The sequence below is a fragment of the Ascaphus truei genome, chromosome 1 (assembly GCF_040206685.1).
Source record: "Ascaphus truei isolate aAscTru1 chromosome 1, aAscTru1.hap1, whole genome shotgun sequence".
NCBI lineage: Eukaryota > Metazoa > Chordata > Amphibia > Anura > Ascaphidae > Ascaphus > Ascaphus truei.
Window position 1 is genome coordinate 224,437,264 of NC_134483.1, and position 27,550 is coordinate 224,464,813.

Consider the following 27,550-nt stretch of genomic DNA (forward strand, 5'->3'; position numbering starts at 1 on the left):
AAACCCCCCCCCCCCCCCACCCCTCCCGAGACCTTGTCAATGGATTCTGAAGTATGTGTTCAGGTAAAGATACAGACATAGGACCATAAAGAGTGATAATATAATGGGAAAGATCAGCAAACTTTTTCTACCGGACTGGTTTTGGAATACAGATTATTAGTTTCCCCTACAGAAATGCTGATCATGAACAATTTGGAGTGTAGTAGCAAGAATAGTCGATCGTTTATTTTCTGGCATAACATTACTGTACTCCAATTCTGCATCAAACAATAGTTTGATGTGGTCATATCTGTAGATTACAACGGACGATTAAAAGGTTGCAACACAAACAGCGCTACGCTAGCTACTGCCTCAGAGGTGTTTCTGCTACCATTACTTGGCAAAGGTTCAAGAGCAACTGTCTAAAATGACCTCTGTTTCTTCTGAGCTTTGTAACAATCCAGTGAGATCTTACTTTGAAAATAACAATATAGCAACAAATAACAGGAGTCAGCTGCCAGCAACCAACAGAAAACCATGTACTGCAAATTGGATATCATTACAAGTGTTCATTTCACAGTACCCCATTTGTGTCTCTCTGTATGGACCACACAGTCACCTCTCAAATAACATCAAAAGTCACCTTAAGAAAAAGCCAACACTTGGGGGGGCTACGTTTCAAGACAACATTGGTAAAATGCAGGGGAAAACACACACTACCAGATCTATTAAAAAGCAAGATCGGTTTAAATGTAATTTCTTTTGTGCATATGGTGGAGAGATTTCCCCAGAATTGCACCAATATTGCCCTGATACAAACATCACACAATTTTGTCTGCGTATGATCCAACAACTTTGACCGCAAAACATGAAGTTTTGGAAGCAATTCAGCTAAACTCCTTTAAAAAAGGTACATACATTACATAAAAATATTACATAAAAGTAAAATCCCATCCAAATAGTTATTGTTAGATGAATGCAGGAAACAAACACTTTAGCAGTGTTTTATTCCTTAAACTATTCACCTTATAAATCAGAATAGATATTTAATTAAGAAACTGCAAAAAAATGTACAGTATTGCTCAACAGAAAATGGTAGCCTTTATATACTCCAAAAACAAACAAAAATGTATATGTATATGTATATGTATACACATTTCTTTGGCGTACTACAGTATAAAAAGGAGTGTTATTTTCAAAATAGGTTCTTACTAGGCAATATCTTAAAACTAAACATTATAGATTACTTCTAAGCACAAACACAAGCGTACATAAAAATACCTGCGTCTCAAAAATAAAATGATTGAATTTGCACAACTCGGTAAATAAATGCACAAACATTTGAGAGGAAATAAAAAATTGACATGGCAGCCTCCATGCCTTCTACAGAGCAGAAATACATGCATATATTTGCCATTGCAGAAGTGTCTTTTACGTCTCAGTAAATGAAGCTCCACAAAAGTGTAAACAGAGTAATGATTCCCGTAGTTGCTAGGAAATATATTCAAATTATACGGGCAACTGCTACATTTTCAAAATATCTCAATGCAAATTGTGACCAGAGTGAATAATAATTTGAAGAGTGGAAGATGGGGGGCATTATTCTCAGTGGGAGCCTTAGGCTACGCTTACACAGCTGGTGACTGTGACGCGCCTGAGGACGTCACCCGTTGCCATCGCCATTACGAAAGTTATAATGAATGTTTGGGAGATGTCGCTGGCTACAAGGCCAGTGACGTCAGCAAGGGGTAAGGCAGACGGGCGGAGAAGCTTCATGATTGGCTTATAGCCAGTCACATGTGGAGACCATCTCTTCAAAAATCAAATACCACCGACTACCAGATTTTTGGTAGCGCTATCGCTCCGTCGCGTCCACTATAAAGCGCCGGCGACAATGCATTTGTTTTGACGCAACATCGCGCTGCTGTCGCCGGCACTATAAACGCAGCCTTAGGCCGAGCGTATAGTAGCAGGGCTGACGCACGTCAAGCACACCAGTACTTGGCTATACCAGTTAGTCAAGTGCCTGCAGGCGAAGAGGCACCTTGACGCAGCAGCATTTTGAAGAGACAATAAATTGTGTCTTCTCAGGTGGCAGCCGCATGACGGCATCATGTGAGCTGGTTCAGCCAATGAGGGCAAACCAGCTTTGTGACGCGTTCGCCACGCCTCCGATCGCTGCCTCTCCCCCCCCCAATCTCCTGCGGCCAAGTGCACAGATCGCTGGGGCTGCAGAAGTGCGCGCAGTCGCATGCGGCCGCACAAGTAGTATACGCTCAGCCTTACTTGAACATGACAGAGAAATTTTGTAAACATTCAAGTCTGAATCACTCACTTTGTCAAATTGAGGTCTATACCAAGTTTTGAAAATGAAGGTTTTTCCTATTAAACTGAAGCAAAGAAAGCAAATGTTGAACAGGCATCATCCCCGTGGCAATATATTGAGGCATCTAGTACACGGAAATGGGACGTTTGGTCGTGGCTGTCTCTGCCGGCGTTCGGCCTCAGAGGGACCCTACTCTGCTGCGGCTCCACTGCTGGACACTCAGCCGCAGGCCGCTTCACCAAGTTCATTTAAGGGTTCATTTAGCGGTTAGGGTAGGGGGTGAAGGATAGGCATCTAGGTTTTTAGGGCAAGAGCGTTTAGGATAGGGGGGAGCGTTAAATATTAGTGGGTTTTAGAGTAAGCTTCGGGACATATCTTGGCAGCAAAGCAGCCGGCGGAGATTGGAATGTGGCAGAACGCCAGCGACCAAATGTCTTAGACCATCTAGTTCATGCACTTATTGCAGCCTGCTTGCATTAGCGAATGAGGTCTGTAGTAGTTTGGTAGATAGTGTTATGGAGAAGCGAATGCATGGACATACAGTAACAGATGGTACATTTTTTGTGCTATCGCTGTTTCCTTGATTAGTGACAAACAAAAAAAAAAAACTAGCATCTGAGGTGGGAAAAATCCCTTCCTGGTAGATCGTCATTCATTGCAACAAACATGACTAATAATTCACTTCGATTCTTATTGATGCAGGTAGAATACATTTAAAAAAAAAAAAATGATTTCTAGTACATTGGCCATACTGTTTTCAGACGCCAAAATATATTCATCTGATAAATTAGAGTAACCTGCCTCATTTATCTCACAAGTGTAAGGAGTCCGCAGGTATTAACAGGTCTAATTACTTGCATATTGCTTTTCACTATATACCAAACTTGAATTATTTTGTTAAAATTACACAATGTATTCTAGTGCCGACTGGGTTTATCATTTAAAAAAAAACAAACTCTAAGACCATTAAAAGAAAAAAAATGAAATGTAGAGAGAAAAAACAGACGACCGGGTAATCGGAGGTAACACTGACGAGTCCCGATCAGAACTGCAGGTCTGGCTTTTACTGCTAAAAGGAATTAAAAAGGGCAGACAATCAATTGAAAAAAAAAAAATGGATATGATGTAATTATAAAAAAAAAAGGTAGAAAGATTGTATAAAAAATTGTTTTTAAAAGCTACAGAAAATCTATTTACATACTGAAGTGAAACGGCATATACCAAACAGCAGGGTTTCCAAACAACTGGTGACACAGGGTCCTAAAAAAAGGTGATACCCCGCAGTCCTATGGCTGCTACGCCCGGAAGCTCTGTCCCACCTTAACAAAATAAGGTAACAGCTCAACAGAGAAAAACATACAATTTACTACAAAAAGAAATGTGTTGGGGGTTTTTGTTTTGTCAATTTCAGTTTATTGCAATTAAGTAATTAAGTAAGGTGTCTGAATGGATAAGAATGAATACCAATTATAAGAACACAGGCCAGCAATGACAAGGAACATGTTCGAATGCTGATCATGGGAAGAGCCCGCTGTAGGACGCTGCCACTGTCCCCAGCAATGCAACAGCAGCTTAAACATGCGACATAAGACAAGCTGGAAACAGGACACAGACCAAGAGGGTAGCTGAAAATGGCATAGGGGAGGCCTGGGGCAACAGAAAGGGAGCCATCTACTGTATGACAGAAAATGATGGAAACGGCAATCAGAAAGGGCTCAGCTAAGGTATCTTACCCTCTTCAATGCAACAGGGACCTCCCTCGCCATCAAGGGCTTAATTTTATAGGGTACGCACAGACAAGACTCTGCTCGCATTGCTTGTGAGGTCCCTTTTGCCGTCAATATTAATTTCCCAAACAAAGTCTATTTTACTCATGTCAGGACAGCTCAAGCTCCAATCCTGTCTGATTAAAATAGAAACGTATTCATTATACTGCATATATTTTCGACGCCTTCTTATCAAAAGGGGGGTTGGGAGGGGGAGAGGTGGAGTTCACAGTATTGTTCAAGTGAAGGTCAAAAGCAAAATAACACAAGTGTTAATAGTCAAACAAACTATATAACATGACTCATAGCAGCTCTCTACTGCAAAACCGTGGTGAAAATGTTATTGAGTGTTTCTTAACCCTTTGAATGCAAGAGCTGTGCAATGATAGTTTGTTTTGAACAGCCTTGGAAACAGAAAAGTACATGGGCGGTGGAGGTAAACCATCTTCTACACTGGTCGCAAAAGGGTTAACAGGAGCAACCAGGGCAAGTCACTAATGTTTTCTTATTAGGTCGGCTGAGTATTTTGTTGCAGAGCAATGAGTTGCCAACTTCTATAGGGGTCAGGTCTGAATAACTTCTGATCGGTTCCCGACATCTTATTCCACAAAAACGTACACATTAGGACAGCACAGTACCAGAGACACACACACACACAGAGAGAGAAACACACACACACACACACACACACACACACACACACACACAGAGAGAAACACACAGAGAGAGAAACACACACACAGAGAGAGAGAGAGAGAGAGAGAGAGAGAGAGAGAGAGAGAGAGAGAGAGAGAGAGAGAGAGAGAGAGAGAGAGAGAGAGAGAGAGAGAGAGAGAGAGAGAGAGAGAGAGAGAGAGAGAGAGAGAGAGAGACACACAGAGGCCGAGAGACACACAGAGGCCGAGAGACACACAGAGAGAGAGACACAGAGAGAGAGACACAGAGAGAGAGAGAGAAAGAGAGAGACAGAGACAGAGAGAGCTCCAATAAGCCAACCAAAGCTCAAGGGAGAAAACAAAGGGGAGAGAGAAAAGGGGAGAATGAGAGCACAAATAAGAAAAACACACGCCTCTCCAATTAGCCAACTAAAGCTCAATCAAAACAAAGAGCAGAAAACTGCATAGTAGCAGGCTCATCTAAATATTTCTGTAGTTTTGAAGGCAGCTTGAAGGCCAAAAGCAAATGATTGAAAAAGCAGCACCGCCCGTTTAACCCACATTTGGAAGGTCAAACAGTTGTGCTCTAAATTCCAGATGAGACATTTTAAACCAAGAAATCACATGGTACCAAAGTAATCAACCTCTGTCCCCTTCCATCTGCGCTATTATTCTGCGTGTGCTCCAATCCACCAACTGCAATCCAACAGGAGAAAGAAATATGATGTTCAAGAAGCCGCATTTTCTATATAAAGTCCGGTGCTTTTTTTTTTTTTTTTTTTTTTTTTCTACTTGTGCATTTTAAACTTGTGGCTTTCCGTTCAAGCCACTGCGGCTTATTGGCAGACAGCCTTTCTGTGCATCTTTTATTAGCATAGGATGCCCACCACTGCGTAAAGAACGTGTACAATCCCTATTTGCACCATTGCGGCATGCTGTGTGCGCATCATGGACATAAGCTCGAGGCTCACAGTTCTAAAGCAGCAGAAACAGACACACAGAAAGCAACATGTTATACTGACAGTGACATGTCAATCCTGAATACAGTTATTTAACCGCTTCAAAGCTGAAGGTGTTCATTTCTGCTAATCTGCAGTGCATATTGTACAAGGCAATAAAAATACATACAGTCAGGACAAGTGGTTTGTAGGACAGCTGATGGTTGCCTTAAGACAACACATTTAAACTACATTCAAACTGCAATAAGTAAGAAAATGAACAATAAACTTACTGTCACATCTATGTCAGGGACAATTAGAAATCTGAACCACTTTGTGTTAACAGAGACAAAATGAACACACACACACACAATGCCCACTGAATGCATACTGAAGAACAGGAGAGTTAAACACTGAGAAGGTACTTGTGTGAAGAAAACAAAAAAAGGTGATATTGCAAAAACAGTGCAAGAGGAAATAAAATTCTCAGCAAATACTGGAAAAGAACCAAGAGGCACTGTCCTTAGGACAGAACTCTTCCAAACCACTAGTACATCCCTGCACATCCTTAAAACACCTGAGGAAGGTAAGGCTTGATTAAAACCCGCTCTCTGCTGCAACAACACAGAGCATTTGTGAACCTTGTACAGCTGCCTGGTAGGTCAGAGGTCGAAGGATTTCATTATAGCATCCCGGTCGAATTGGAAGCTCAGGAAAGCTCTGGAGGAGAAAGGGTACTGTAAAATCCCATTGCAAGGGTCAGGGGCATCTTCTGTGTGGCCGCACTGCGGCTCTTCACTGGGGCAGCAGATATCAAGCGCAGAGTCTGGCAGGAAGTAAAAGGGGACATGGTGAAAAGCCAAGCATAAGAGAGTCACACAGGCTAACCTCACTACGTAATCCTGTAGGTGTCAGAATGCCCCCCGCACCAGTGTGCTATAGACATTAAAGCACTGCGATAATGTGTTCACCAATCCAATGGTCCTGTCCTCTTCTCCCTCCCACCTCCACCCCCCCCCCCCCCAAGGTAGCTCTGATGTGATTGCATTGATGGCTCACAGAGCTGCAGATGCAAACTCACCTAAAAGGGTGCAAAAAAGGCATGCTTTTTACTGGCCGTCATAAGGGCCCCCGGTGGTCAGAAAGGAGAGTGCAGCAATTAATATAGTTCAGTAATCAGGCAAAATCTCATTTTTTTTTCTACCCATGGCACATGAAACCTTATTTAATAGGACAGCTCTTAAACAGATAACTGCAAAATAATCTCCCAGTGTAGCAACTAATTAGAATGCGATATGCAAAGTACTTGTAGCTATGAAAGCAATAAAAAAAAATAGTTTGTACTATACTGGTAGGTTAGGTCTCTTGACCAGATATTTGGCATCTGTCCCACTGTACAAGTAGGACTACAAACTCTAGAAAAAGGCAGAAAATAACCCCTTTTATTGCGCCGTTGCCAACAACACTTTGCTGTGCAAAGTAAATTAAGAGGCTCACAATTCATTTAGTCACGTTAATTAAGTCACAAACATTAAAACTAGACAAGCCCTCCAGATCCTGGATTGACTGGAGTGCAGAAATGCCTGGTTACTACGAAGAATATTTTGACGCAAAGGCAACATACTTACCAGTTTCAAAAGTGTCCTGAAGTCTTCTAGGGTTCAGTTTTCTATCCGATTTCTAGAATGATAAAAATGACAACAAAAAAACTATTAAACAATGTTTTATAGTTTATATTTCATTAATCACAATATTTGACATAGTACTAAACAGTATCGCACAGTACAAGAAAAATGAAATACCAAATTCTCATCTTAACCCTGTGGGAGTATGTACAGTTTTTCACAAATATTAGGCAATCCTTTCCCTTGCTGCATACTCCCATTGGGAATTTTAAATATAGTATCTCTGAAACGTCATAGGGGTAGGTTTATTGGCTCATCTGCTTTACATAGCAGTTACTGAGCCCCTACCAATTTTCCAATTAGTGCAGGTATAATACACCCCAGTGTCAGTCTGGACATCACCCTCCATTGAATGGTAGGTGAATGTGTAAGGATGACAGAGAGATATATATGTGTAAGTTTTATTATATTCACACCTGGGAATTTGTGCACCCAGTTTACCTCCATAGTAAAGGTAAGTATGATACTGGCTTCAACCAGATTTTAATTGCACTACCCACATAAGCTCATGCTTTATTTAACCCCTTCAGGGCTTTAACACTTTTTTCACCAGTCCATGGGACAACTATTACATACAACTATTACATACATGTATAAATACACACATACATATAGTGTAGGTACCTGCATTAAACGGTTATACCTTGACGTGGCATGCAGGCTTACGAATGCTTTGGCCAAAGGGTTTAACAAAATACCCTTTTTCATGAGTATTATTTTATTTTAGCCTAATTGGTAGGAGCGCAGGAATCGTTCTGTTTTTCTATATGTAAGGCCTATCTTTTTACCTGCAGCAAACTTCTATAGGGAGGAGCGCGGTATTATGTATAATTTAAGAGAAGGACGGAGGTCTGACTAGAGAGGAAAGGGTAGCTAAACTAGATTTGTTGACATTAGAAAAAAGAGGCGTTCAAGAGGGCATATGACAACTATTTAGATATATATTTGGGACAATACAAGGAGCTTTCAAAAGAACGATTCATCCCAAGGGCCATACAAAGGATACAGGACAATCCCTTAAGGTTGAAGGAAAGGAGATTTCACATGCAACACAGAAAAGGGTTCTTTACAATATACAATATAAATGGATTCACTGAAAAAAAATCATCATGGCAAGCAAGTCAATAATGTCTGGTTGGACACAAAAGCAATAGGACATACTATTCTAAAAAAAAAAAAATTATATATATTTTCCTCCATATATTCTCTTGTGATATAGACATATATACAAACAAAAGACAGGGGAGCCCAATGCTACTTCCAATTGACAAAATATAGAGAGTAATAAGTATAAAGTTTAAATACTTCAAAAATAATAATAATTACTTGGTTATTTAGTTAAACCCTTTGGCCAAAGCGTCATAAGCCTGCATACCAAACGTCAAGGTATTACGCGTAGTATTTAATACCAGGTAGTGTCAATAGCATATCCATAACTTCGCCTGGGAGCATTGTTATATAGAGTCCAAGTCTCAACGTCCTTCTCAGAGATTGCTTCCATAATTTTATTGGCCAGAAAAGTAAAAAAAAAAAAAAACTACTTCATCCACAAGTAGTTGATAAATTAATAAGAGCTTTATATACAGTGGTACACATTATTTGGAATAAATCAGCGGGGAGCTCCTAAACCTGTGGCCAAATGCAGCCCACCAAAGGCCTTAATGTGGCTCTTGAACTCTCTGCTCCTGCTAATCTTACCAGTTACTTAGGCAGCCAAGTGCAATTTTTCACATTGGAACTGACCTGTAAGTTAAGGTGATCGATATAGAGATATAGAGATATAGAGATATATATATGGGATAGAGATAGATATCTAATACAGGTAAACTAAATGCTTGCAAGATGTTTAAATATATAATAGTATTGGAGTATTTAAATGAATTTAAAATGACACAAAAATAAATTTGTGGCCATTTTTCTCCTTAATGTTTTCTAATCCAGCCCCTTTGGATAACTAAACCATTTGTATTATTTGGGGCACTTTTAAAACAGATCTTCCACATCACTTATCTATTCTGATGCATAATTTTACATTGGTTTTCTCCAAAGTCAGCTGATATAGTAGCCTTCTTAAATGACATTATACCCCTTCATCAGAAATGTATAATAATTTTGTAAGCTGGGCTTTGGCTCTGTCAGGAACGAGACCTACTAACGATTTCTCCAAAGTAAAAAAGTTAAAAAAAAAAAAAAAAAAAGATACTTTCATTTAAATAAAATATACAACTACTTATTTTGTAGCTACATGTGACCTAAGCAAACTTTTTAGTAGCTGTTGTGCCTTTAAATAGCGGAAAGCAGTTTTCAGCACATAAACATAGCAATACTGTCATTGCATATAACTTTAAGTACCAAAAAGGAAACAACATATTCTAAATAAAAGCTGTCGCAGACTTCGTGGCACTAAGGAGGAATCACTAAAATCTGATAAGGGGTATTGGATCTTAACCTGGCGTTAATGACCACTGATTGGTTAGTTAACGCCAGATTGAGCACTGATACTCCTCAGTGAATCCCGGCGAGATGAATAATGCTTTTGTTTACAGAAGCATCTGGTGCCCTAGTTTATTCCACCTCAATGTGTTCCAACCACGACAGGAGGCAGAACCATATAAACGGCCCAAATGGAATCGGTAAGAAGCATGGAAGCTTACCAAAATACTAATCTGCTGCTTAGCTTGCGGATTGTGGATCCCATTTGTTTTCTTCTTTGGGTACGGAGAGTCTTGATGCGGCTTTTTACCATTACTCCTAAGGTTCTGATTCTACCAGACAAAAACAAAACCACACACCCATTACTTTCGTGTTACAGTAACAATGTGTGTCTTCAAAAACACACACCCATTACTTTCGTGTTACAGTAACAATGTGTGTCTTCAAAAACACATTCCCATTAGTAATATCTCACTACTGCAGTATAGGAAAAGATCTTGGTGTCTGTAAGCATGCATTAAAAAAAAAAATAGAATATAGATTATATATAGTACAGAAAACAGGCTTAATTCGGGAATGTCAACTTCCTCTGCAGGCCCACTAACAAATATTTTGGATGCGCTTTTCCTAAAAAAGGGGGCTACTGGAGCATTCTACAGGGTAGTAAATTTACACTACACAGTGTTGAGTTCTCTTACATATTATTAGTTATTGGGATAGGTTAACATGTTTAACAGGTGTTAAGCATTATGACGTTGGCAGAACAGAAAAAGACATGCAAACAAAGTTATTCTGGAAACCAGGACATACAGTAGATCTAAAAAACACCACATATCTGTACCTTAATCTTTAATATTTCCGACATCTCTACAGGATTAAAATGGCTATATGGCTTTTGTTGTTGCTTGGACTTTGTCAACTGGTCTCCTGGAGAGAGCTCAGAAAACTGAGGAGTACAACGTAATTTGGGTCTATAAAAAAAAAATTAAGCAAAATCAGACCTTTCGGTAAACACAACTAACAAGGAAACTCAGACTTCACAACAGAGGCTGTTTATCAATGCATGCAACCTTCCAACATGAGGCCACACACACACACACACACACACACACACACACACACACGCTCCATCATGAGGCTCTATAGACACACAGAGACATTTTGCCATCAAAGTTGGGAAATGCAGTCATGGGCCTGTCACTGATTGATTTGCCTGCCACCTGAGTCACAATCCTATCACAGCCTGGTTTTGAAATCCTTTCCTGTTACATTTTATAATATTCTAGATGTATTACATTTTTAGTTTCCTTCAGCGTGTTCATCTGCAAAGTATTTCTTCCAGATAATTATCAAAGCATATGGTGTAATATGCATGTCCGTAATGCCAAATAACTGATTTTCCTGTGTAGTGAGCAATCCTGGGAATCCAACAAAAATTGGCAGTGGTGATTATTGGAAATTATTTTTGCTTTCTTGGTTTCTTTTTTTTTTCTAAAATGTTTTTAATTAAATTAATCTCAAGAGCATTAAACAATTATAAACAGAATACATTTGGAATTGTTTGGCATTTGTTAAAATGGGGACAACCATTGCTATAAAGCAGAGACGCCATTAAAAACGGCACATTATTTTATTCATAAAAATGCCCAGTATTGGCCTGTTCTTGAATTAGCCTTTTCTGAAGACATGATTTTAAAAGCATTTTTTTCCCCATGGACCATACAAAACCAGAAGTTCCATCATTAGCGTTCACAAGTGTGTTCCACTTTGTCATATACTACAATGGGGAGGACCACTAAACGCATCTTCCCCAGGGCCCGGTAAAAAACCCACTTGCTCACCCAGGACGCATGGAAAATTGGGAGTGACGCATGGAGCAAAAAGACCGCAGCTGCTGAAGAGCCGCTTCGGAAGCACAGCTGTCAATCACAATTTACTTGTCAAGGTCACGTCTCCGTACCTTGCATAGTGATATGCGAGGCATTGTGGGGTACGATGCTGGCAAAGCAGAGCAGTAATTTACATTTCTGCTTCAGAAGTGTTTCTTCAGCAGCTGCGACCTTCCATTCACTTTCATATCTCAAAGTTACCAATCTGAGTGAAGTTTTGACAAAACATGCCATGTGTCAGGATGTCCCATTTACTACTCAACAGATCATAACTTTTTTTCTTTCTTCTTAGACATATCTACACTACATGAAAGATCTGAATCACTAAAGGGCATAAAAGAGCAGTCTCGGCACATCTCAAAAGGGAAAAAAAACCATCACATTTAAATACTCACTACAAGAAATATACATTTCCTTTAAGAAAATATTGTGGCCACCCTCGTATTTAGAAATAATGCCTTACTTAGATTTGTCCATGTTTGGTTTGGATGGAGTGCTGCCTGAAGAGGCAAATCCATTTTCACTGTCAGAGGAGTCACCCAGCCGTTTATGAATCCAGTCCCGCAATGATCTGAGAAGAAAGGGTTATTGTTTTACAACCTGGAAGCCACTCCACAAAGAAATTAGAGCAGGATTTTTCAGTAGAGAAGTTGTTAATGGATCATCACACCGGTTTCATGAGATAGATAATAGATGGGAGATAGATAGGAGATAAATAAAAATATATCTATTTTTGAATCTATTTATCAAAATTGATAAATCAAACCAGAAAGAAAAAAAAAGTGTAAAGCAAATTTCCTACCTGATGAACGGAATCACCATGAAAAACTTGTTTGGAGCCAACCCGAGCTTGGACTTTGGGGTCATGTCATTTTTGTGGCAGGGCAATTGCTCTATTGGAAACCACTCAATGTTCTAAAGCAAGAAACAGTCCGATTAAAAGTGGCATTTAAAGCAGGGAGTGGACAAAAATCTAAAAATGCTTAGGAGCCAGACAAAATTCCCAGGAGCCTGTGTTTTGTTAAGCGTGGGGTGAGGAGGGGTGGTGTTCTGGTGACATTCCCCCACATGAACAGACACCACAACCCCCCCCCCCCCCCTCCCCACGCACAAACCCTCACACACCTCCCATTGCCACAGTGTGTATCGGGAGAAGAGGAAGACAGAGTACAAGTGGACTCCATCCAGCTCAGCCCCCCGCCCTCCAACTAGACCCACCCCCAGTACAGCCTCTGCCTCCCACTTTATGACTCCCCCGGCTCTCCTCACTGTCTGAGCGGTGCAACAGTGACTTGACTTGCCAATCAGACTACAAGAAAAATATTTTGTAGCCCTACATTTTTCAGAGTTAAATAAAAAGGCCTCACTGTATACATAATCCTACAAAAATATTTGTATTTAACCAAATGCCACTTAATTTCTATTTACTTGGAGCCCTAAATAATTGTACACAATCTCTGCATATCACTATTAACAGTGGTTGACAAATCACCAAAAAATCTACTCGCCACACAAAAAAATCTACTCGCCACCTAGTACCAAACGTGTGCTGCTTGGGCCAATATTTACTCGCCCGGGTGTTAAATCCACTCGCCCGGGGCGAGCAAATGTATAGGTTTGTCGAACACTGACTATTAAAATAGTGCTTGTGACTCGTTGTGGAGCTGGCAGTAGCCTCTGGAGCTTCAAGGAACAAAACATTTGTAGGTCATTTAAATACCACGATATTCATCCCAAACACTTATCGATGGCCTCTCCTTCTGTTGTTACTGTTGGCACAACTAAAGTAAACATTTAAATAATAAAGTTCCATGTCCTCTTTCTAAAAAAAACATTTGTACAGATTGAAGTATATAGAAAATCACAAGACCGTCATATGTAGTGCAGCACAGTTTGGTTAATTCTGGGAAGATTACATTTTTATGCTCAGAGAAACAAAGCAGCTTTTACATATTCAGTTGGTCCGAATGGTTAGGGGGTACACTAATGGAAATGGACGTTATTCTTATTTCAGCATTGACAGAAGTCCCCCCTTTAATGCCACCTTGCGCTCTCTTTTTTTACCGTATCAGAACCTCCAGGACCAAAAGGGCTACAAAAACTCAGCACTGGTATGTGTGAAGGAAGAAAACATTTAATATCCAGACCCGGCAATGAACAAGTCAGTGCTAAATAGGTAACATAGGCTTACTCTGATTTCTCTTCTTGTTTTGGGGTTAAACTTGGTGTCTTTTGGGACTCCAGGAATGATGTACAAGCGAGCTAGCTGGTCATTGATCCTCAACTCAATGTAGTCATTACTGCACATACGATCTTTGATATCGAAGCCGGTTTCTTCAAATACCTGGGGGGAAAAAAAATCAAACACGATGAATGATAAACTTACCGCTCATATTCCAGTGTCAGGTAGCTAAACTCAATGCTCAGTGGCATTAACCAGGAGCAGTCAACTAACAGTCAAGTTGAAAACAGAACAAATGTATTGCTAATTGGACTATTTGGCTTTTGTACATATCTCCCTAGTTCTGAATTTGATCCACTTCACGTTACATGTCCACCAACGAAACCCACATTGATGAGACATAAAAGGTCGAAATAGCCGTCTGAGAGTACGTCTACTGGCTATGCATTTCTTTAACTCAGGTTGTGATGAAAAAACTATGCAATACGGCAAGCAGAAGCTTATAGGGGTCCATGTTAAAATGATTTATAAAATATTTTACCAGGAAATGATGCATTGAGTGTTACATCTCATCGTCTTCATGCATGTCCTGAGCACAGAGTTATGATGACAATACATGGTTACATTAAATAAACATAGGTTATACATCCAATTTACAGACATTTCATGGACAGTTAGAGATAATACGATTATGGGCGTATGTAACAGTTGCAGACAAGATTCAAATGTGAGACAGCTGAAGTCTTGATATTACTTATACCGCAGGCGGTTTTTAGAGTCTGCGGTAGATTGTTCCAGATGTGAGGTGCACGGTAAGAGAAGGAGGAGCGGTCGGATTCCTTGTTGAACCTTGGGACCGTGAACAGTCTTTTTGAGTCAGATATTGGAAAGCAAATCAGGAAAAATGTACAGTGATGTGTGTTGTAATTATATTGTACTATAAAGCGGCATATTGAGTTGCAGAGGGTGTTTAGTTTGCCAAAGCGAGTTTGGGGTGTTGTACAATATACTATGTCCCCATAGTCATAATTGGCATTAGCATCTGCTGTGCGATGCGCTGACAAGTAATCTTAGGGAGGATTTGCTCCCAAACAGTACACCTAGTTTGGCATAGGCTTTGGATGTCCGAGTATCAATATGCAGCCAAGCCAAATTTCCAAATACTTAAAACTAGTGACAAGGGCTAAAACGGTGTTATGGTTGCTTCAGATCTGTAGTTCTGTCGTTGGTAGCTTTAGAAATGTAGATTTAATCCCAAGAAATATGGACAATGGACAAGAAGTTAAGAGTGACACAGTGCTCATTTGCATGTCATTACCCAGAATCCCTGGATGCAGTGGTAGCACTGCATGTAAAGAGATAACGGGGAAAGACAGGGTTGCAGTACCTGGCTGAGACATGTGAATGTGCTCACAATTTTTATTTGCTGTACACTGTACAGTTGAGGGTTTTTAATGTCTGGTTATATCCAATTCTATGACACAGTTCAACTTGGGCCATTGTCACAGTTTGTCAACAGTTGTATTAACCGTGGGAACCAGGCTCTGCGTGGCCAATTAAGAAGTATTGCCACAACCTTTTCCTTGTCCTGCTGACTTTCTTGAGAACCCTCGAGAGAGGAATCTGTGGAAACACACAAGTCAGAATTTCCAGTGAAAGGAGAGGGCGTCCACCTTGGCAGGCTCTGGGTTAAACATTCTTGAGCAGAAAAATGGTAATTTCCGTTTTTCTGACGTTGCCATGATCTATGTTTGGTCCGTCCCCCCCATCTCGCAACTTGTTGGTTGAAAGTCGTGCGCGATAAAGACTACTCTACTGGATCTAGGGTCTTCCGACTTATGAAGTCAGCTCATAGATTCCTTTTTCCTGAGATATGAAATTGCTGTAAGGTCTGTAAAATGTTGTTCTACCCAGGCGAGAATCGGGAGTAATTCTTGTAGGAATACGATGCTCGTTGTCCCTTCTTGTCTTCTCAAATATGTCACCGTCGCACGGTTGTCTGATGGGACCTATAAGCTACACCCTCGTAACGGTCGTCCATTACCGCTCTTAACTCTAAAATGTATTTATACATTCATTATTTTACTAACTAATGGTGCGGTCACAAATGGAAAATTTCAAATGATGGCCATTTTTAAATCTTAAAATGTTTAAAAATGTTTGTTGATGTTTCGGGACTTCCAATATCCGAAGGGAAATGGCCTATCTCGGTGCAGAGTTGGACATCCCAGCCTGTGCCACTTGCATCGGTTGTAAGTACAAGCCAGACTTAATCTTGTAGAGGTCAACCTGCTTTTAGACTCCTGTTGCGTTCTCCCCATTTTAACGACTCTTACGTCTTGCGGTGACGATTCATTGGTTTAGGTTTGCTGCCTGTGCCATTGGCCCATTTTACCTCCTGAATGTTAGCTGATAGGCACCCTATCAGACTCAAGTATTGTCGAATATTGCTGGCTCTGGCAATTTCGATCATCTCCTTCAAAAACTTTCCCTTTTGTCAGATGGAAAAAATAAAAACTATGGTTTGTTGAGTGTTGAACTGCATTCCTAAGTATCTTCGATTTTGGGTTGAGTTTAATTGGCTCTTCTCAGACTGACCAGCTAGCCGTGACACAAGATGAACTCTAGTACCTTAGATAGCCGTTGGAGCAACTAGTCTCTGATCTGTGTGTTTATTAAAATATCGTCGATGTAGTGGAATATTTGTATTCCATCTTTTCTTAATTCAGCGATGAGCGTTAACAACCTTGTGAATGTGCTCTGTGAAGTAGAGTAATCCCCAACGCTGTGCCTGCCAAGCCTTTTGTAGGTTCCGCCAACAGCTGCTGCTGCTGCATGCAGATAGTCAAGGCACAACTTCCGCATCTGCGAGCGGGACCACCGTGGAACTGGATGCATCCCCCAAACATAAGAGTATTGTGTGTGTGTGTGTGCACACGTTAATTGGTTGGTGCCGCCACTCTATCCTGAAGTTTCATGTGTACCCTTGGCACAAAAAAATTTGGGGATTCCGAAAGCAGAGACCGTAGAGAAGAGCTCTGAATTGATAGTGATCTACCCCTATTGCAAATCCAATACCCATATGTCACAGACACAAAAGGTATGTGAAAGTAGACATCCTTTAGATCTACTGACACGAGTCAGTCTCCCTGGCCCACTGCAGCAATAATGGTCTTGAGGGACTCAATATTGAAGTTCCTTACTTTGAGCAGTTTGGTTACTCCTCTTTAGGTCCGGATAGACGTGAATGTTCCGTTCGCCTTCTTTACGATAAATATTTTTCTAGTGGCAGAACTGGCTGGATCGCTCGATCATTCATAAGCTGCATGATATTGCCAATTAATGCCTGTGTGACAAATTTGTTTCACTGCCGTTGGGATCTTATAAACCTGTCTCATCTGGGTATGATCTTGAATTCCAGACAGTATTCCCTGCAGACAACGTTTAGCACCCAGGAACGCGTAATCATTTGCCCCCAAAGTTCCCGAAATTGCTTGAGTCTTCTGCCTTTGTGGGATGTTCGAGCTCCACTCATGCGAAATTCTCTATTGGTCTATATGAGGGTTCAGGATCAAAAAAGGTGAGCGATTCCTCTGCTGAAAATTCATTTTTTGATTCCATCTTCCAGCTCCATCCTGCTGAATTGCTCATTGTCTGAATTCTCAGGAGACCCGCGCTCCTTCCAGGCAGATTTCTAAAAGGCCGTCTCAATTCCCTAGGTTACCGCGTGCTTCACCCAAATGAAATTGAGATGAAATTCAACATCGGTTCAATTAGGTCCTTTGCCGCATCTCTTAGGCAATCCTCAAAGTTTGTTTTTTTTCCAATGCTGGTTTATCACAAGCAGCACAGTGTAGTTTGCTTCGTGGCCGCCGGTTCTGTGGGTGCTCTGGCCCCTGGATCCTTCTGTTGTAATCGTGGAGTACCGACATAATACAAAATATCAGTAATTATAGCCATCTCTTTAATAAAAATTAAAAATAAATAAAATAAATCACAGGTAAACTACTTTCTCCCTGGTGCTTACCTTGGGATTTTAGTAACACTACTCTGTAGAGCTTGCATCCATGATGTAAGTGATCCTGACTGGGGTCTGATACGTAGGCTGCAGCACTTATACCTCACTTTGCAGTACTTGAGCAGGCTTCACAGTGTATGAACCGTCCTCCGCACGTCTGTATTCCTGTTGCGAGATGCAGAGCAGCAGGGCAGTGACAGAGTGTCTGCTGAGCACTTTTAAATCCTCCTCTTTTTCCTTCACATTTCTGGCGGGAGCTCCCCTGCTTCTCTGTGCACCCAGGGGGCAGGGCGTCAATCAGGAATGTTGCGTACTTGCCTGCAACAACCACGCTTCGGAAGCTGCAAGCCTCAGCGGCTATTTGCAGCATGGCCTCCTGTCGGCCCAACATAACAAGCATTTGCTTGGAGTGTGGAGGTCTGGGCTTCAGCGGAAGATAGACAGACAACGTACGCGGATCAACTACAAAAAGTAGTCAGGTTAGCCCCTTTCTACAATACAGAAAAATACTAACATCTACCTTGGCTAAGATAGGAGAGAAAAAGGAAAGGAGGAGCTATTTATGGTCCTCCTAAAGGAGGTATGTCCTCTCTCAGCTAGGGGGTGAAACTTAACTCATTGGTGATCACTGCAATGGGGACAACCAGGAACATTAAATGTAAAAAAAAATGTCAGGGTAAGTGCCCCTGCTACATTCAAGCCAGAGGCAAAAAAAAACTCCAGTCAAGACAGTTTCTCACTAACTATCAAATATAAGAGGGCCTAAAGACTCAATTAACAATTAGATTAGCACAGAACTTTGTGGAAGAAAAAGATGTTAATCCATGAGTCAATGCAAAAAAGCACGGTTACTAAAAATACTCACAGATGGAATGGTATGCCACAAATTAGCTCATTAGCAGATGATATGACAAAAGCAAATGCCAATTCTGTGCACTGGTTCTGTCACACGGTATTAATCAGATGTCTCACCTCTCTGGCCGAACAGTCATGTGGAGCTTCTTCTTTATTCACTTTTCCTTTAGGAAATCCCCACCCAGACTTTGCTAAATAGCCTTGAACAAGCAACACCTGCAGAATATAAATAGTGCTCAGAAAAATAAACTTAAAGCAATACAAAGACCAGTGCTTGCAGGAGTCCTGCTCTCATAATAACTATGTAGCATCTGTCATTGTCTATTAACAAACTAGGGGAAACCTGTAATCAGTTAACACTCAACAAAAACATCTATTTCAGCAACTGGAATCATCACTAAATAATAACTGTAATAAACTAAATGTATTAGTTTGTCAACGGTCTGTAATTTCTACATCTTTAGGATAAAAAAAAAAAAAAAAAGAAGAAGAAATACCCCTCTTTTAGAAACATTTTAGATCGTTGCTTGTCTCATGGCCCTCCGGAGACCAGGTAAGGGAAGTTAGAGGCCTTGCGCATGCTTCCCAGCATTTAATTTAAATACTCTCTCTCCCCCCTTCCCCTCTCCCCAGAAAATCTTGCGCCCCCCTGTGTTAAAGCACCTTTAAAATGTGACTGCACTGATAGGTGTAAAAGTACTTTTTACACAGAGACACTTATCAAATACCATCTGCCCAGATTGTCACATAATATCTACTTTTTTTGGTACGGAACAGATGTTTACTGAACAACGGATGTGTAAGTATTACAGTGGCCATCCCGAATAAATGATCCCATTATACCTTTACATGTGCTATCAAAAAACAACAACACTTCATGTATATTGTCCTCTATGGTAGAGATGCTAGTCGGATACTGAGGGGAAAGGCAGATCAGTAAAGAAGAGGACATGCCATCACTTACATTTTCAAGCGTCTCATCCAGAATAATTGCACCGTACGTTGGCACTCCCATTTTGTATTCCTTCCACTCGTCCAAGACCCTTTGCACATCTTCACCGTTGGGAAGTAAAAATGGGCAATGAAGAAAGAGTGCAGAAAGTACTAAGGAAATATACACAGAATGTACTGAAAGCAGAATACAAAAAAATATATATAGTTTATGGACCCGAGTGTGCAACCCCTTGTACTATATTTTGAAGAGTACAATCTATTTTCAATAAACATGTACACGCTCTGGTCAGTGACCAACATATTTCATTTATAATGTAAATCTTTATCAAAGATTTTGGGGAGAGGAAAAAGAAATAGCCATCATTTCCACCATAATAAATAAAGGCGTTGCATAAAATCAGTTATTACTGGACAGATTAAATGTTTTGGCTGTGCTATAAAGAAATAACTCATGGAAGTGATCAGAGATCATGTGAGCACAATGAAAAATACACCACAATAGTGTATTTCATCCGAGGAGGGAAGGAAATGCTGCCCAGAACACTTTACTATGATGCCAGTTCTCCACACAATGGCTTGTTCTAATTTATAGACACAAAACTAACAAGTCCATGCAACCATTTATCCTTCACATAAGTGCATTCAATTCTCTTCAAGACTCGATCGCTCACCCTGGTCAATCATTAAAACTGAGGCTTGTGCAGTCAGCTGAAGGTCTCAAATTTGTAATTGCCTCTTTTTCTCTTCTGTTTCAATTATAGTGACATTTAAACACAATTCGCTTACAACTGTAACCTAGTCTCATTGTGGATTTGTTTTCATCAAGTTCGGACTTACACAGGGGTGTTATCATAAAAATAAACAAAATTCTAAGTAATTTTCAATTGTATTTAATAGATTGCAGGTGTGAGTGTATACACCCCCGTCAGCTTTGGCATGCATAACCCAACAACTGGTTTGCCATTTTCTGCCTCTTGTTCCTTATGTACTGTAGAAAAACAAAAATTTTAGGCTCGGTCCTACAGTTACCAGTCAAACACAAGAAAATGTCCTAATAGCACCACTGCTGAATGTGCAACAGCAAAAAGGATATCTGCTTTAGCAAAGTCTCTTATCCCACACTGAGGTAGTCCTGATATGTTCTCCATCCAGAAGTCTAAGTAAAACCAATGGGCCAGTTCAATCTGGAAGCACACTCTGATTGCATTGTCTCGCTCTTCACTGGGAATGTGTAAAATGAATCGACTGCCAAGAGAAACAAAGAATAAGAACAAATTAAGTATTCACAGTTACAAAAATAGAACAGAAAGAAAACCTACAAATATTTTAAATGTGTAGTTTGTTTATACAGCACAGAGAACATCACTTTTTAAGAGATGTAGATACCCGACGACAATATTTATGCCATTCCCCAGAATTCTTATCTCCTTTTTGTGTTGAAGCAATTTGGAGATATTTGCTTATAACATCCTATGTTTTCCCTTTAAAAAAAAGTGAAGTAGTTCTATGCATGTCCAAACCATCAAAGAAATCTTTGCCCAGTCTACTACACTTTCTCCATTCCCATAACCTACTTGACCCTCTCCAAATCGAGCTTCAGAACAGCATACTCAACAGAAACTACACTTGCTAATGTAGCTATGTCCGCCATATTGCCAAATCTCAAGGAAACTAGTACATTCTGATTCTTAACATCTCTGCGGCTTTCAATACTGTTGACCAGCCACTTCTCCTACACATTCGTCACTCTTGGAATCTGTGACACTGTCTCTGAAGAAACAGTGAGAGGTAGGAGGTAAACAAGCAGTCTCCTCTCCCAAAACTCGGTGGTACTCTTGGTAAGTGCACATCAAAGATCAGTTTTAGGCCACTTACTCTTCTCTCGCTGGGTGACTTCAGTGACTCCGTTGGATTCACTCATTATCCTTATGCAGATAAACAACTATATCTACACCTGCGGTCCAGTCAAAAAATTACAGCAATCACGGCCTAGACGGCCCTTCGTCACCTCAAGCTTAACATGGGTAAAAGAGAGAGCTTCTCATATTCCCTCCCAGACGAGATCCCATTGTTCTTCATTATAGTCAATAACACTACTATCCACCCAGTCTAGCAAGCACACTGCCTAGGGTTTACAATTGGCACATCCCTTTCCTTCTCTCTACATATAAAACACGGTTATTACAGTACATCTTGGCCTTTCTTTGCAACATTGCCAAGATACTCCCCTTCCTATGTTCCACGGCCACTAAAACATTAATTGTCCTTGTTCTCTCCGGTATCGATTACTGTAACACTCTTATCTGGCCTTGCTGCCATGCACCTCTTCTTTACAATCCATTCAAAATGCTGCTGCCCGAATCATCTCCTGCTCTACAAGGTGTGTATCTGCTTACAACCACCTGAACTCGGTTCACTTATTAACTTCTGTATAAAACTACAAAGTCTCCTTATCTGTTTTAAGTATCTACACTTCTCAACCCTTCATATATCACAACTCTGATCTCTCGCTCCAGCCCCTACTTACCTCTTATGCTCAACCTAAGGTTGCCTCATCTTTGCACCTTTTACCTCGAAAGCCCATCTTAAACCTCTTTCACTAATCCCTTCCTACCTATGGAACTCTCTTCCATTCAATATAGTCATCAAGCAACTTTACTTTGCCCATTCAAAGCCCAGCTGAAAACCTACCTCATTAAAGAACCATCTCATTAACCTTTCTACGCCTCCATGACAAACTCAAGATGCCCTTAACTTGGTCTGCACTCCTAATAATGTATTTTTACTAGTACCAAGTCTATAAGCCTCCCATCATACCACTTAGCCTTGTGTTGTAGTTTACCTGTTGCACTTATTCCCATAGTTTGGGATTTATTTATCTTGTATTGTAGTGTTGTAAAGCGCTGTGCACGCTGTTGGCGCTATATAAATGAAATGATGCATATATAGCCAATACTAGTGATTTCTCTTGCATTTGCATTAATGAGAAGGACTGGAAGACATGGGGACACAAGCCATTTTTTGTTAGTGGGGCTCCAATGTTTCCTGGTCCTTTATTGTCACAGAAGCATCAGACAGGAACACACTAAATTCTGTTAGGAAGAATCTGTGATGGGTATTTTCTTACTAATCCTGGTGATGGGGGAAATTAGGCAGCAGAAAAATTCTTAAAGAGTGAAATGGCTGCGCTTCTTTAGAGAAGAAGCGTAAGTAACAAGGAGGCACTATGGTGCAAAAGATGAGATGTGCAAGGTTTGGCCCAATGAGGCACTTATAGTTTGTACTTTCGTCTATGGATTTTCTCCTAAATGGAAAAAAAATGGCAGCTCGCGCATGCGCCTGTCAGCACGTCCTGAACAGCAATACCGGCTCCCTACCTCTACCGAAGCATCGATAAGTGGAAAAAAGGTAGTGCTTAACTAAGTACATTTTCGCTTTACATACATGCTCTGGACCCATTGCGTACATTAATGCGGGGTATGCCTGTACATGCAACTTAAAATCGGAACCGAAACAGTTTTAAGCACTGTAACAGAGACATATATCCCTGTTTAAATAAAGCAGCCTCATAGCTCTGAGAATCCAGCAGAGAGATAGCCGATTGCAGCCACTCAATTAACTAGTCTCCACCTGGACTGAGCTCTGTAAAAAGCCTCATTTGAGACACAGGAAGGAGATTCCTTAGCTCACATTTGGGCTGACAGGAGAGCCCGCACACAGACACTGTCTTGAGCACAAAGGCTGTGCCGAGATCAAGAAACCCAGATATCTATATTTCCTGGACACAGAGGACCCAGGAACCTGCCATGAAGGGCCACCTGCTTAAGGGACTTCCTGAGACTGTGGGGTTCTGGTCTGGTAATGGGAATATCCCTCCAGTCCTGCAGATAGGGCCTGGGGAAGTAAGTTAGCCCTTACAAAGGGGATAGGGGTTTTTTATTTTGTTGTTTTTGTATTTTTTTGCCTGGATAAAAGGAACAAGCTCAATAAAACCAAGATATAATGTCACCCAAATCGGTCTCCATTATATGTACCTCTGCACACATCTCTTACAAGCACATAGTGGAATTTAACACTAAATGGATTGGTGGCCTACAGTCAAGACAAAGGCCGCGTGCATACTCTGTGCGATTGCAGCGCGAACAAAAGGCCATACCTGAGGCAGGCCATAGAGCGTGCAACTGCGCACGCGATGAAGCGCGACGGCGCAGGCAATTTTCAAGCAGACAAAAGATTTTGTTTTGGTCGAACGACGGCCGGACATGTGAGCGGTTCAGCTAATAAGGGCGAACCAGCTTCGACACGGCCACACCTCCCCCTTCTCATCCCAAAGGCCATGGATCACTCAATCGACTGTCGCGTGCGACGCCATGCACTCCGCCGCGCATGCGCCTACTGTAGCAGCAGCATCTCAACATGGCCGTGAAAAACAATGTCAGAGTGAAATGCTAGGAGAAATGTTGTAGGGCAGAAGAAAAGCAAGTTTACACTACAAACATGCACAACTTAAATTACACACTCATACACAACTAATAAAATCAAGTAGTATTTCTATTATTGAAACATGTAGCTTAAAGGGTGTATACAACAAACCAAATATGAAGCTGGTGTGGAAATCTGAATGTAAACAGTCGAGAGCACACACACTCCCCCACTGAAACAACTTATAGACACACGTGAGCAATTCACCTTTTGCCTGGTGTGTGTTAGCGGCAAATGACCCATTGCCAATATCTCAAGAAAGATAGATCATGGGCATAAACGTTTCATAGAGTGGCAGCAAAATATTAATTACTTTAGCCAAAGTTCTTACATACCCATGCATGTAAATTGCCTAAAACTGAGCCAAATTAATAAAGCAATACAATATTACAAAGCAATAAATTTGACAACCTAAGGGAAGTGGTGTTCTATTGTCAGTAATTCACCCATGAAACCGTAAAAGTGCACGTTGAACTGAAATACTGGTAACTTAAACAAGCAAAGGTAAGCTCTTTGGGGCAGGGCCTCTCTTTACCTTAGGTGGTCATTTACTCGCTGCTCTTATCCCCATTGTTTGTATTTTATTTACCTTGAATTGCAGGGATGGAAAAATCCCAATGGAGCAGCACTTAAAATTCCAACCCACCTCTCCCCCCCCCTCTCCCCTCCTCCCCGTGTTGTGATGACTAACCTGTCAACCACTTCTGTGCCCAGAGCAGCAGTGATTGACAGGTCAGTCAACACCATGCCATTTAGATAGTAGTGTGTATGACAGTTGGCAGCAGGGCTAGTCAGAGCACTCAAGTACTGTGCCCGCCACTGCTCTCAATGCACACCGTGGCCAGGGGCGAGGTAGGAGTTTCAGTGATATACACAGTGACACAGAGCCACTGACTGGTGTGGGGCGGGTGGCTTAAAACGCTGGCTCCTAAAAATTCTGTCCACCCCTTATTGTAATCTTGTGAAGTGCTACATACACCGATGGTGCTATATAAATAAAGTTATACATACAGAGCAGTTGTTGATGAAGTGGAGAAGTCAGGAAAGTATAATTAAGAGGAAGTAGGGGTGTTATGCTTGTGACAGAGCACATCAATGCTGGTCTAGTTAAAATGTACACTGTCCCAGTAGCATATAGTCATTACACAAGCTGGTGATGTATTAACATTTTCCTATATGGGGGAAAAATGCTGGGCAAAGGTATATTTTTTTCCAGGAACACATTCCCACTCTAAAAAGCTTATAATGTCTATAATTTTATAATCAATGTTCGTGCCGTAAGTCGCAAGCAGCTGACACTGGGACGTGAACCGGGTTCACACAATACAGGGGCCGTCATTGCCCCACTAAACAGCTCCTACAGTAACAATTCACACTCCACTGGAACAATGACACTGTGGTCTATGTTGCAACACAAACTTGGATATATATTTACAGTGATGCGCTGTGGTGAAACAATGATATATACATTCCGGTAATACTTTGACAACCATATATTAGTAGCGTTATAATAACACTCTCAATTGATAAAGTTCCTTTGATACTCCATTAGTACACTAATGAGAGGTATGTATGTATACACACACACCACACACCCCACACCCCACACCACACACACCACACACACACAGCGGCCGTTATTCAAACATTTCACGCAGTGTATACCTCAGAATACCATGTCATGGCGCGGGATTTCTTCCAACCGTACCGCCTTAAGGCCGCGCGTATAGTGCCCGCGACGGGAGACGTCACCCGTCGCCGCTAGCGAAAGTTATATTTCGCTTTGCGGTGGCTTCGCGGGCGTACAGGCATTTGATTGGTTCAGGGGCTATCACATGAGGCGACAGCCCTTGAAAAATCAAATATTGGCAGTTAACAAAATTCGCAACGCTCCGTCGCAGTTGCGCTTACTATAAGCGCACGCGGCGGCGGCAATGCATTTGTTTTTGGGCGGTCGCGGGCACTATACGCGCGGCCTAAGACGCGAGTGCAGAAAATGGCACTTTGGTGTTCTGGCTTTTAAACACCTGAAATTGACACAGTAGCACAGTAATGTACACATTACAATTCATTTCTCCCACGGATACAAAACAGAATCCATGAAATTCACACGAAGCAACCGCGATAAACACGTGTGCCTGGTGTGATTGGCGGCGTTAATGACGCGTGGAATACAGTAGCGCACACGAAAACGGGTCAGTGAAATGGTCGAATAACGGCCGCTGCATCTGTACACACACTGGAGTAGACAGTAAGGCAGGGAGTGCGAGGAGAGAGACAACAGAGAGGAGCAGGGTATGAAGGAGGAGAGAGTTGGGAAGAGGGTATAAGAAACAGCAAGGCATTACAGGAAGGGGTGAAAACAGAGTTTGGTTTAATTGATAACCTGTAAGATCTCCTAGATCGGTGTATGTTACCCTGGGTACAGCTTGTAGTTTTATATAACATTATAGTGTTACTGCTGTCAGTCAGCCGTGGCAGTCATTGATATCTATTGGGCAGCAAATGACATGCCGATGTTGATGTCAATACTGCAAAAAAAAAGGTAGTGCAGCACCCCTCCTGCCACCATCTATTGCAATGAATATGGTCATTACAATGCATTTTATAACTCCTGGATCGTGAGAACTTGTTATTGTTGTGATTGTCCAACCCTACTCCAGGGACAGAGGTATATGAACAGCTTCTAGTGACAGTAGTATATGTGTAGCTGAGTGTATAGATACGAGATCCATTCTAGTGACACATTAGTAGAGGTATACATGAGTTACGGTATGCAAATATTCTACTGACAGTAGATGAATATATATATATATATATATATATATATATATATATATATATATATTCTAGTGACGCAGTAGTAAACGTATAGATGAAGGTACCGATATAACACACACCGGTGCACTTTACGTATACAGCTGTAATAACCCGCACTCTGGTGACGCCGTTATAGTCACGCACACTGGTGTAAATAAACACAATAGATCACACGGACTGTCAGAGGGCGGCGAGCAGCAGCGCCCGCGTTACCTGCACAAGTCGTCCAGGACTCCGACGGGAATCTCCACCACGCGTTTGGTTTCCATGTTGAGCACAAGCACATCCCGGAGACAGTGCGGGGTCCGGGGCTGTGAGACACTGGGGGAGCCCGGCGGCGGCGGAGGGAGGAGGAGGAGGAGCCGGGCGCAGCAACAAACAACAACCCACTGCCAACCACACTGCGTCACTTCCGCCACCTGGGGCGGAATGTGACGTCGCCAACCGACAACCTGACCATTCACCAATGGGAGTCGCCGAGAACAGCGCGCGCGGCCAATGGAATACCAAGCCCTTGGGCGCGAGAACAAGAAAAAAAAAAAGTGGGCGTGCGGAAGCAGGCGGACC

The 27,550-nt window shown here is 41.5% G+C and overlaps 1 protein-coding gene across 1 annotated transcript; it reads right to left on the minus strand.

The window, feature by feature from the left end:
• Positions 1-14: 14 nt before the first annotated feature.
• Positions 15-27,396, minus strand: DCP2 (decapping mRNA 2). The gene is made up of 11 exons (XM_075601593.1): positions 27,197-27,396; positions 20,775-20,926; positions 19,692-19,819; positions 18,845-18,943; positions 13,864-14,016; positions 12,475-12,587; positions 12,136-12,243; positions 10,625-10,754; positions 10,005-10,115; positions 7,294-7,345; positions 15-6,491 (listed from the first exon to the last, which is right to left on the minus strand). The coding sequence occupies exons 1-11, from the start codon at positions 27,250-27,252 to the stop codon at positions 6,328-6,330; spliced, it is 1,266 nt and encodes a 421-aa protein (XP_075457708.1). The 5' UTR covers positions 27,253-27,396; the 3' UTR covers positions 15-6,327.
• Between the last annotated feature and the right edge of the window lie 154 nt (positions 27,397-27,550).